The 12,088-nt window shown below is 37.9% G+C and overlaps 1 protein-coding gene across 5 annotated transcripts in view; it reads left to right on the forward strand.

Annotated features, from left to right (window-relative positions):
* RAPGEF2 (Rap guanine nucleotide exchange factor 2) overlaps nucleotides 1-12,088 on the forward strand; it is a gene marked incomplete at both ends in the record, with an annotated part of 169,078 nt that overhangs the window by 140,208 nt on the left and 16,782 nt on the right. For all 5 annotated transcript variants that reach the window (XM_079535011.1, XM_079535012.1, XM_079535013.1 and 2 more), the window contains 5 exons: nucleotides 1,444-1,551; nucleotides 1,638-1,841; nucleotides 1,934-2,042; nucleotides 5,022-5,268; nucleotides 9,189-9,346. In XM_079535011.1, coding sequence (XP_079391137.1) covers nucleotides 1,444-1,551; nucleotides 1,638-1,841; nucleotides 1,934-2,042; nucleotides 5,022-5,268; nucleotides 9,189-9,346 — 826 coding nt within the window. The remainder of the gene's footprint in view (nucleotides 1-1,443; nucleotides 1,552-1,637; nucleotides 1,842-1,933; nucleotides 2,043-5,021; nucleotides 5,269-9,188; nucleotides 9,347-12,088) is intronic.

Here is a 12,088-nt window from a genome sequence, read left to right on the forward strand (position 1 = left end):
AAATTTGTGGCTGCTCCAAATTTATCTAAACGTCATCTGTGTCTTCCAGTGTGATCTGCATTAATGAAAAATGGCACGGATGCTTAACAAAAAAGAAGTTCGTCTTCTGTTTTAAAGAAGGAAAAATCTCAAATATGTCAGAAATGCCATCCCTCGCCTATTTTCTGAGGCTGTAGAACAGATAGTGTGTAATTAATCCCTTTTAGTATCCAGTCTCTCTAAAACACTTGATTAGTTTGGTTGAGAACTTGAACAATTCTTCTCAATTCACTTCATTTTCAGCGTAAAAGGGAACCCGCTTGGAAACAGAGTAAATACAAACGGTACGGCTCCCATGAGGGTGCTGAGGTTTGCTTTTGGATGCTTTGTCTCAGATCTTTAGCACAAGAAACTGCAGGGGTTTATATTTTGTGCACAGACAAAGAACTGACAGTGGTTAGCTTTGCAATTAGAATTTGTATGAGGTTCTGTTCTAAGCTTTGGTTTTTGAATTCTTTAGTTCTTTTCCCTCCTGAGTTGCCTTCCCATCATAACACAATACTGTGTTTCTGAGATCTCTGAGTGGCACAACCATTTTTGATTCAGGAGTCTCTTTAGAATGGTGTGAATGAATTTTAATTCTAAGCATCAGAAATCTTGCATTTTGTGAGGACAAGAGCTGCTGATCTTCTAGGTCAAATCATGCACTAAGATCAAATTTTGCAGTGGAAGCCTACATTTAAAAAAACAGCATTTAAAAAAAAAAAAAGCTCTTGTTTTTTTAGCTTTACTTTTAGTAATATTGATTGACAGATAGCATCCCTATTTTTTCCCAACAAATTGTAAAGTACGAGCTAATATCCATTTGAACTTGATAATCACAGTTGAATGGGGAGAGTAAGGATGAAGAGAGAGGAGGTGTAAGCTGGGAGATTGAATGTAAGGAAGAAAATTGCATCTATTCACTGTTAAGACCTCTTTCCTGCTCCTCACAGTAGCTCCTTTTTCTTGCTTCTGTAAATGTACAATAGCTCTTTTACACAGGCAATTGCCTAATGGCGTTAATGGTGGCTTATATCAAGTTTTGTGAGTTTCAAGAGCCAGTTTAAGGAAAACATCAGAAACTTCACGATCACGTGCTTGAAGAGTTAAGCAGGTTTTGAAATATATGCAGACAGGAAATGGTTGATGTAAGTCAGAAACTGATCTGTGTCAATGCCTTATACGTGTCTATCCTCTATTCCCTTCCCTTTATTCAGTAATAACAACTCAAGCAATTTTTCTGCTTCATTCTTTCCTCCTGGTGAATGGTTGCATATCAGTGAAGTTAGGGTATATAACACTCATTCATCCTGATGAAAACTTTCAGAAGCTGTAAGAAGCAGGTGTTTTTTTTTTGTTTGTTTGTTTTTTTAAAGAACTGAGCAATAGTACTGTTTGGTAATTAGTTGAATTAATTTTCAGGTTACACGGGTAGTATTGTTGTGGGTGAACAATCACTTCAATGATTTTGAAGGAGATCCTGCTATGACTCGATTTCTGGAAGAATTTGAGAACAATTTGGAGAGGGAGGTAAGAAGTTTGTTTTCTAACAGTTTGAGATAGCAAGGAATAGGCTGTTTTTATATATAACTCGCTGTGCTCTTCTTTTTTTGTAGAAAATGGGTGGACATTTGAGGCTGTTAAATATCGCTTGTGCCGCTAAAGCGAAAAGAAGATTGATAACCTTAACAAAGCCATCTCGAGAAGCCCCTTTGCCTTTTATCTTACTGGGAGGGTCAGAAAAGGGGTTTGGAATCTTTGTTGACAGTGTAGATTTTGGTAGTAAAGCTACAGAAGCAGGCCTGAAACGTGGAGATCAGGTATGTATTTTAAATGTGGGGTTTTTTTCCTTTTTTTTTTCTTCCATTCTCTGCACTAAATTAAAATATTGCTAATTTCTTTGTCTTTTTAGATATTGGAAGTGAATGGTCAGAACTTCGAAAATGTTCAGCTGTCAAAAGCCATGGAAATCCTTAGAAATAACACTCATCTGTCTATCACTGTGAAAACCAATTTATTTGGTAAGTTCGCATGCGGTTTTTCTTCTAATCTAGATGAAGTTTTTCATTTTGCGCAGAAGACATTTGGAAATGGTTTAAAATAATTACTTGAAATACTTCTAAGGTGGGAAGAATTGGAACAGGAGCTTTGTGTGTCCTAAAGCATCTGAATTCAAAATGGCAGAGGAAAATTTACAAATAAGCTTCTTTGAGGTCACTTAACTCTCAGAAGTGCTTATGTTTGGGTTAAGAGGCAGGAACCGCAGTGGCCATTTAGCTTGAATTTATGAAACACATTGGCACTTGCAAGATTTAGCTTTGTCTCAATAAAAAAGCCTTTTTTTGGCAGTGATCTTAATCTGTACTTTTGCATACTTCCTCGTTTTGTGCTGTAAGATGAGTACAGAAAGATTAATAAAAACTTTAGTCAGATGGGCAATAACAATCTCGCTATCCCCCAAGTCTGTTCCCTCCATTTCTCTTTCTAACAAGTACCAAAACAGTCCTGAAGGAGTCTTTAAGCAACTCAGGACCTCTGTTACTATCGTAAGAAATAGATCTTGTGCATTTTACTTGATATTTTTTTTCTTTTTTCCCCAGTAGGTACTTAGATTGTTTATATGATTTAGTGATGTGTTCCCTAAGTATTTCTTCCATGATGATGTTCTTCACTGTAAATAAGTAGGGCAGAATATTTCCACAGGATGCCACTGCACTAATTAATTGATGGTTAAATATGCATAGTCTATTTCCAAAAGTTATTTGTGAAATCTATATCCTGGGGCTTTTCCTTTTCCTTTCCAATCATGATTCTAACATTTCAATTATTTATAATAAAGCATTTATTAATGTAGCTGTATGTGCTTCTTTAGCTGTACATGCTTGTTTCTCTGCAAATTGTTTGCAAAAGTATCTCTGGATTTTTTTAGTTGTGTGCGTTGCTTTAGTCTTAAGGCTAAACCCAATTTCTTAAGTAGTGCTTTCTAAGTTTTGAATCCACTCCTAATACTGAAATGGCATCACAGTAGTGTCTCGAGACAGCTGTATTGCATGCAATATTCCTATCAATAATTTTCCAAAGGAGATTCCTATTTCTTACTGGCATTTTCCTGCGTGTTATTTAAGCCCTCTCTCTAGCCCCCAGCTCCTTTTCTACAATACTGTTACGAATTTTGCTTCGCTTTTCTTTTAGTCATATTTGAAGCTGTTAAGATTACCTGGTAATTTCTTGTGTGCTGCTGGAGGAGAAGATTATTAAGGGCAAAAATGGATACAGTGGAGTAAAACCTCGCTTTGAATTCTCATTCTTAGCTGCTTACCATTTTTTTTCCCATTTCTTCTACAATTCCTTACTTTTAATCATCAATTTCACAGAAAATACCGGAGAAACGATGTCTGCTTTCTTTGCTTTTGATTTTCTTCACTTTTGAGAGAGATTCCTGTTGTTTATTTAACATAGCCTTCTGCAGCAAGTACCAATTGGCCAACATAAGCTCCTATTTCTTAGTTTATCTTCTCGAAATCTGTGCTAGCTCAAACTCTTGGGTTGAATATTCTTTTTTTCTTACTCATGCCCTTTCTTAAAATATCTTCCTTCTTTATGGTGATTTTCTTTGAAGATATTCTACTTCTAAGCTGTTAAAATACAGAGAGCTGCTCTTTTTCCTGAGATTAAAATTACTCACACTTAAAAAAAAATTCATTGGACTATTTCTGTACAGACAAGTTATTCTTTGCAAGGATATGTAAATAACTGAAGTCCTTCTTACATCAGTGTCCTATATACAAGACCGTGCATGAGTTGTTACTTTTTGTATGTTCTGTGCTAGGCTCATAGCAGTGGCTTTCTGTTTGTTCAGAAAAGCAGAATCATAGAATCATAGACAGCTTTGTGTTGGAAGGGCCCTTTGAGATCACCAAGTTCCAGCCCCCCCTGCTGTGGGCAGGGACACCTCCCTCTGGACCAGGTTGCTCCAGCCCTGTCCAACTTGGTCTTGAATGCTTACAGGCAAGGAGCATCCTCAACCTCTCTGGCTAAATACTTAAAAAACCTTTCTCTTCTTGCTCCCTAGGAGAGATTTGTGCATCCCTTTTATCTGACCTCCAGTGTTAATCTTGCAGTTTGTTCTAACGTGGGTTCATAACTCTCTTGACCATTACGAATCAAATTATCAGATATGATATTTTTTTCTATTTATCTATAGGTACTGTCTTGTTTCAAACTGATCTGGATTCATTGTCATATCAGTTTTTTAAATATATTTAAATACGTTGACATTTTGGTTAAACTTAAACCTGGGTAGAAGAAACGATTCAGAAATTCGTCAGGTATTTCTGCCTCGTAGATGACTGTTTGCTAGTGTGATGTGGGAGAAATTTGGGAACAGTATGAAGTTTGGCCTTCTGACTTTTGCTAAACCCAGCCTGTTAGCCTTCTAAGATTCCAGGTGTTCTTGTACATCTGGCACATGGACACAAAAGCCAAGAGGTCAGACAATTTTCATAGCATCTCATTTTATTTTTATTTTTTTTAACAATTTGGTGAGTTTCCCCTCTGATTTCTGACTTTTGATGTTGCTCATTATTGCCCACCTCTGAGCTTTCATTGCTGGCCGTCAGTTTAAAACTTCCCTTCAAAGTTGCTAATTTTCTTGCCTATTTCTCTTTTTAATTTGTTTTCTTTTTACTATGCTGTTATCCCACAGAAGTCCGTATCTTTAGACTGAAAAGCCAAATTTCTTCTGCTGACAACATCCAAGCAATAATATGATTATCTAGTGTATTTCTTTTTCATGCTGGGCTCATTTTCAGATTTTTCTGATTCTTACTACAGTAAATCAGTGTCCTCTTAAAAAGCTGTAAATTATTTAGTCTTATCTCTAAATTCAGTTAATATTTGAAGTAACAGAAGGTGCTATAGATTAATAGTGAACTGGTCAGCTGTGCAGTGTTTTCTTTTACGTTTTTTGTTCTTCTTTTCATTCCTTTTGTCTTGTACAGTTTTTAAAGAACTTTTAACACGGTTGTCAGAGGAAAAACGAAACGGTGCTCCTCACTTGCCTAAAATTGGTGATATTAAAAAGGCGAGCCGTTATTCCATCCCAGATCTGGCTGTTGATGTGGAACAGGTAATAGGATTAGAGAAAGTAAATAAGAAAAGTAAAGCCAACACAGTTGGGGGAAGAAATAAGTTAAAGAAGATACTTGACAAGACTCGAATCAGCATTCTGCCTCAGAAACCATACAAGTGAGTTTTTGGATTTCTTCTAAGTATTTGCTTTGTGTTACATATTACTAACTTCATGTGATACTTACAATTTGTTGTGAAACTTTTATTTAGTTATTAATGCAAAACATTTGTATATCTTCAATATACTGGGGAGTACTAGTTGGAATATTCACACGTCCATAGGCTCCTAACAATGCAGTTTGTGGTGTCAGTGTGAAGGTATTTAATTCTTACAGGTACAGCAATGGCATACTTTGTTATTTACAGTTGTCTGTTGAGATGACTGTTAATTGGAAGCACCCCAGGCAATTAATTTCTGTATAACTCTGCAAAGCAGATTTGCTTGCAAATTGCTGAGGGGGATAAGAATTTCTATCTGTACACAATCCAGTGGTCTGTAAGAATTTAAGCACGCTGCCATCAAGAGGAGGCTGAGGTTAAAACTTGGGGTCTTTGATAAAAGTGAGTGTTTCTTATGAAAGCGAAATATTTTGTTTGATACCTTCTCTTCTCCAAGCATATTTTAGAGAGAGAGTTCTGATGAAGATTGTTGGAAAAAATTAGTTTTATATGTTTTTTATGGGAACCTAGAACTTGTCCTTGACGAGTGCCATCAATGGGAGGAACGTGAGAACAGCAAGACTGAATGGTAGAGGATAACTGAAGTCTAATAAAAGTTTTCTCCTGTGTTTTCCTTTCTGCATGCTATTGAGAAAAATCTTTTCAAAATTCGTTAAGATGCTGCTGCCAAAAATCTAGGTTCTTTTCCTGCTAATGACCAGTACTGTCAAAAAAGAATACTCTTCTGAAACATCAGCAATGGGATAGATAGGATGTTACTGATATATAGAGGTTAAAGAGATAAAAAAGATTACATCCAAATAATGATTTTTTTCTAAAATTGCTGGGGGTAGGTTTCAGTAGGGGAGCATATGTAAATCCTCATTTTATGCTGTTTGTCTTCAGAATGATCTCTTTTGTTTTGTTACACGTCTCTTCCCGTGATGAGCCATGCATGTTGTTGATGTGATTTTTGCACTGCTCGTGATTCGTAGCTTTGACATAAAATTCTCTTGTTGGTTTTCACTTTGTTTTGTTTTGTTTGTGCATGTTTTCTGTTCAGGGATATCTTTGGGTAAGAGACAAAAAAAAAAAACAACAAACCAAAACAACACCAGTCCACTTGACCTATTTTGTTTTCCTTTTGCTAGCTTTACTTCATGTGTTATATATAGCAATTTATCTGCAAAGCCTCTTGACGTTTTGCCTGCCTGTTGCTGTTTGCCTGCACAGTTCTACATAGAGATGTGTAGCTGTAGATTTGCTTGTTTGTGTTCTTTTCTTCACGTTCTGTAGAAACTTCTATCTTGTTCTTCCTGATTATGTCTGGTGTTGCGTATAGGAGGGGACTTTACTTATTCTCATGAGTTTTTAAAAGCAGCAGTAAAGAGGATGAAAAAGCTGATTTACTTATTTTAGAGTAGGTATTTAAAGACTTCATGACTCAGTTCGCCAGCTTATGAGGTGAAGATACCTACCTTGTCTTGAAAGTGAACACAGCGTGTGTTTTCCATATGTAGCCTAATGAAACCAGTCTTAACTGAGGTAACTTATCAGTTTTGTGAGACGTCAAGCCAGCATCAAAGACAAATCACTCTGATCAGGAGATAGTACATTCCTTCAGTCTTGCTTTTCATTCTGATAACGTTGAGTAACTTCCCAAATTGAGCAAACAGTTCCATTTCCTCTGTGGCTGCTAGGAAACCTCCTTCTCGTAGGCACTACTCAAGCACCTCGGTTGCAGCACTTGACACCACTTGTCATCCAGCAGTGGTTTTCCTTCAAATAAGAACTAAGTACTGTCCCCCTTCCAGCTCTGACAGAGCTATGCTTGCTCCCTAGTGCAGCACCCCATATTAGGAGGAAGCCCCCCCCCCTTCTCTATTTGCAGCCCTTTGGTGGGATAATCAGCATGCTACACTGAAGCAAGAAGTATTGGACACTTCTGCCATTCCTCTACCCATTCTACCACATTTGACATTCAGCAGGGAAGTCATTTATCAGTTAATGCTATCCCTGCACAGCAAGCATTACAGAAAGTAACATAAATGCTTTCCTTTAAAAGCACGATTTCCTTTCACCCAGAAAATGAAATATTTTGCCTAGTGATGAGAGCAGTTGGTCTTCGTGGGACCTGGGAATCCTCTGGTGCTGTTACTTATATCTGAAATTTCTGAGGTTCATTTCTTGTTTGTGTAACTTGAAATCGGAACTGGGGGAGTGTTCTTTGTTTTAAAAATAGAGTCAACTGGAGTAACTTCTTTCCAGTTTAGTATATGAACGCTTAGGGGGAAGATGGAAGAAGTTTAGGAACATTTCTCTGATTTTTTTTAAAGCCTGATGTTTGTCAGTTGATCCACTTTAGCGAAGCTAGTTCGGTTATGACGCACAGGATTGGTGCAGTAAAACATGAAAAGCTTATATAACACTGACAGACCCAAAAAGGAATATGTGATGTAACTGAATCTACTTAATGTAAGGGGGGGGGGGGCACATTGTCTTCCTTTGACTGAATTTAGAGAAAAGCTAGTGTTAGCACTTCTGTGAACTACATTGCATAGTTTCTATAATTGCCAGAAAGCATTTTGTTCATCTTGTTTGTTTGTTTGTGTGCTTTTTTTGTGTGTAGAGAGTGGCTCCTACTTGAAAGAGCAAGCTTCGATTGCTGGGAATGCTTTTTAGTACTAGCAAAGTTGATTTGTGGCTTGGCATAAGGGTGTTGTGCTGTGTAGATCACTGCTTGTCACAGCATTTTGTGCTTTATGTGGCAGTACAGAAATACAGATGTTCAGATTCAGCTTATCTTACGGCAGAGGGAATCCAGCAACTCCTTTTTGGTTTTGAGTATTTTTCTCTCATGACACTTTGTAAAGTATTTTTGTAACGCTGGGCTGCCTTGCTTTTTAAAGGACAAACAAAAACTCACCTCAAAATAACAAAAAACATACACAGATGCTTTCAAGTGACGTTGCCTTCTGCAAAGCAGTGACTGCATGTAATTCACATGGTGCAGATACCGTCCTTGCTCCCCAGAGTGCTTTCCCTCTTCATAGAACTTAAGGAAGTGTTACAAGAGTACTGGGCAAAGTATCCTCCTGTGCACACAAAAGGATGCTTATGCTGTAACAGCTCTACAGGGATAATTATCAGGCCCTTAATTACTTCTGTGTGGGCTTTCAGAGGATGGATAGAAAACTAGACAAAAACCAGAGGGCCCCTAGGTTGGGGTACAAAAGGCCATTTGTGTTCTGTCATCTAATTTAGTAGCTTGGCATTGAGTGGCATCATTTTGCAATGAAATTGAAGTTCTGATTTATGCTTTATTTACGTGTGTAGATACAGATTTAGTTGTGTTAATCTTTTTAAAAGTCTTTTCCTATAATGGCTGAGTTTTAAATCATTTTCAGTCTCTACAGCATCTGCATTTCAACATTTTACACGCACAATATTTTACTAAGGATGCGCAGCTATGTGTTTATAGAAAAGTTCAGTGCCTAGCTTCTCAACTCGACATGCAGTAAGCATGTAGTATGATAATTCTGTCCCTGATCCATCTCTAACGCTGCTGACCTTTGAGACCCAGCATTTCACAGATCTTGGCCTCTATGAAAAAATCATTAAAGAAAGGCAAGAGTTGCAGCTCCTCGGAGCTGAGTGGTAAGCATAGGAATCTTCTGTCAGCACGAAAAAGCTGATCTGATCGAGGCAATTGGACGTTTGGGTGCTGTTGACAAAGCTAGACAGCAATCCCTGTCTTGTGGAGAATGTTGATTCATAAGTAGTAATTCCTGAGAGTCTGGATAATGTAGTATTACAGATACCCTCGCATCCCTCTGTTATAGTCCAAGCTCTGAACATTTGTTTCTTTCTGGATGCAGTGACATTGGAATTGGCCAGTCTCAGGACGACAGCATTGTAGGACTGAGGCAAACAAGGCACATTCCTCCTGCTTTACCTGTCAGTGGAACCCTGTCATCCAGTAATCCTGATCTACTGCAGTCTCATCACCGCATCTTGGACTTCAATACAACTCCAGGTAAGGATCCTTTTTTGTTCTCTACTGTATAATTTTGTTTCTTTGATTATTTTTAATTTGTTATTGTTTTTTTGTGGGCTTCAGAGTCTGAAGTACATGAGAGGTTTCTATTAGCTGTACTATACACCGTCATCCTGATAGCCACTTATGAATGCTTGCTATATTCCTCCACTTTGCCCAGTTGTGTATAAGTGAATGTTTTGGAAGTGTGTTGCATACAGAGCATCTCTTCCTGACTGAATACTCCTGGTAGTGAAAACTTGTGCGTGGTGCTTCATAATCTGCTGTGGTAGATCAGTCTTTATAAGACTGCAGTATTTTCAAACAGCATGGGAGATTGCAAGCTTACAATCAAGCAGAAAGGCATTGAGCTTGGGCACACTGTGTGTTTTGGTCTTTTTCTGAACACACTTCTTATATAATCTTGTAAGGCATAGAGTTTCTGGGTTGCCTGTTAATCATCCTGCCCCACAGAAGTGTCTACAGCTGAGTTCTGAATGCTTTGTATATAGTGATTTGAAATCCTTTCTCAGTAATAATTTAAAAATCCCCCATCGAACAAAATTATCAAGCCAACACATATTTAGTAGAGAGGAACAAACTATGAGGGGGGAAGTGAGGGTGAGAAAGGGAGAGAATATGACAACCTTGAGAGCCTTATCATGTGAGAAGGGCTTAGCTGGAACTCCTGGAGAGTTGGGATTTGGGCTCTTATCTGGCTTCAGAAAAAGTTCTTAAAGTGGATCTTTCTCTGCATTAGGTATATGATTCTTTATTGTTAAAATGTATCTTCTGAAGGATGATGTGCTGGTGGTAGCTGTGTGGATACTGAGATATTTTTAGTGTTTTTCTCAAAAATAGAACCAAAAATTGAATGCCCTCTAAGTCCAGGGGATTTCGGACCTTACCTAAAAGGACATTGCTAGAATGTCAGTCTACAGGCTGTCGAAGTTTGTGCAGTTTTTTCACTCTTGAAACTGTGATGCTGAGCATCATTTATATAATGGGGGGAGGGGGGACACGATGAGAGAAGGATACAAGAAACTTTTGTGTGGTAGTGATTTTTTAAATTTTTTTTTTTGCTGTTGATGTTTTTGGTGTTATTTTTGTCCCAATGCCAAAGATTGCTTCTTAGAGAGTGGGAAGATTACTTTATTTTTTAATCTAACAATTTATGTCCAATACTTTGAAGATATTGTATCAATAAGAGCCTATAACTCTTTAATCAGTGCCATGGCTGTAGATGTTACGTGTGTGTAAAATCCATTCTCCAGCTTGCTACTTTGCTAGAGTGGGCAATTTCCAGCATGTGCCAAGAACAGCAAGTGGCTCACTTCCAGAACTGTGGGGAGTGCTGTCTCAGAACTCAAGCAAATCCCACTTCATTTTATTTTATTTATTTTTGCTGAAAACTTAATCAAATGCCCACCTACTGAATATTTTCAAATTGCTTTGCAGCTCTGACTTTTTTTTTTTTCCTTCAGTGAGAAGTAGGGGGATGGAGATTCATGATGCTTGAGGTCCCTTCCAACCCTGGCCATTCTGTGATAGGGGAATGGGAGGTCTGAAATCAAAAGCATGTACCTTAAGGGCCTCAGAGGCAGTTGTGCTGGAGATAAAAGTTGAGTTATGCCACTATACGCTTTAAGACAGGGAAACAATTAAAGCCTACAGCTTTAATTTCTTTTATTACCTTAGGCTATATTAAAGATGGAGATGGAGGCAGCTTGCAGGAAATTGAATGCATAGTAGTAGAGTGGCCATCCTTTGAGGCTTTAAGGGATATCTCTCAGGGCAAAAAATAAAACAGCTCATGTTGAAAGGCTGGTCTTTGGGGAGGAAACGAGGACCTAATTCCTTGAAATAGCTTAAAAACTGCACGGAGTCATTTTAGTTTTTCTTCTCAGTCGCACAGACGTCTTCAAATACGTACTTGCAAAGGTTTATTTTTAAACATGCATATAGTCAATAATACTTTGACTTCTCTTTTGCTCTCTTTGATTGGAACCAAAATAATATAGTAACAATGACCTATCAGTCACTGGTACTCTTCCCCAAGTTTTCTGTGGGACTAGACTGCTACCATAAAGCATTGCTTTCTTCTGTCTGCCACTCCAGTTTCCTTTTTAAAAAGGAGTGAAGGGGATAATTACAGTTCTTTTCAAGACCTGTTTTACTTAAAAACTCATGTGCTGAATTACATGTTAATACTGCTGCATTTGTAATGGTTTTGATTGGTATTAGATTTCTCTGTATGCTGCTTAGTGCTTTGCTACCAGCTCTGATAGGTATGCATACTTAATAATTCATATTAACTTCACTGATTTAGCAGAGCAGGGTTTCTCCTCGTGCAAAACACTTGTTTCTTTTGAGTACTAAGTGAGTTCCTCCAATTGTGTGCAAGAGCTTCCCATCTTAGTAACAGTTCTTTGAGTGGCAAGGATTTCTGTAACAGCAAGACACAACAGGATTTACAGAGCATTCTGATTCTTAGTAATTCCTCTGAATGGTTGTGTCTTTGGCATCTGCCTTCCCTACAGTGTCAGAGTATGTTGAAATGTCTTCAAGGCCCTGCTCTGGGTCCCTTTTCAACTAATTACTGAAGACAGATGGGTCAATGAGTTGGTGGTGATGGGCAAAATTGACTTGCTCGTTGTCAAAGGTATTCATAAATTTAACTCAAGTACTTGGGAATGGCTTAAAATTGGCCTACACTGTTACGCATTTTGGGTAAATAATAAT

The sequence above is a fragment of the Tetrao urogallus genome, assembly GCF_951394365.1.
Source record: "Tetrao urogallus genome assembly, chromosome: 4".
Classification (NCBI taxonomy): domain Eukaryota; kingdom Metazoa; phylum Chordata; class Aves; order Galliformes; family Phasianidae; genus Tetrao; species Tetrao urogallus.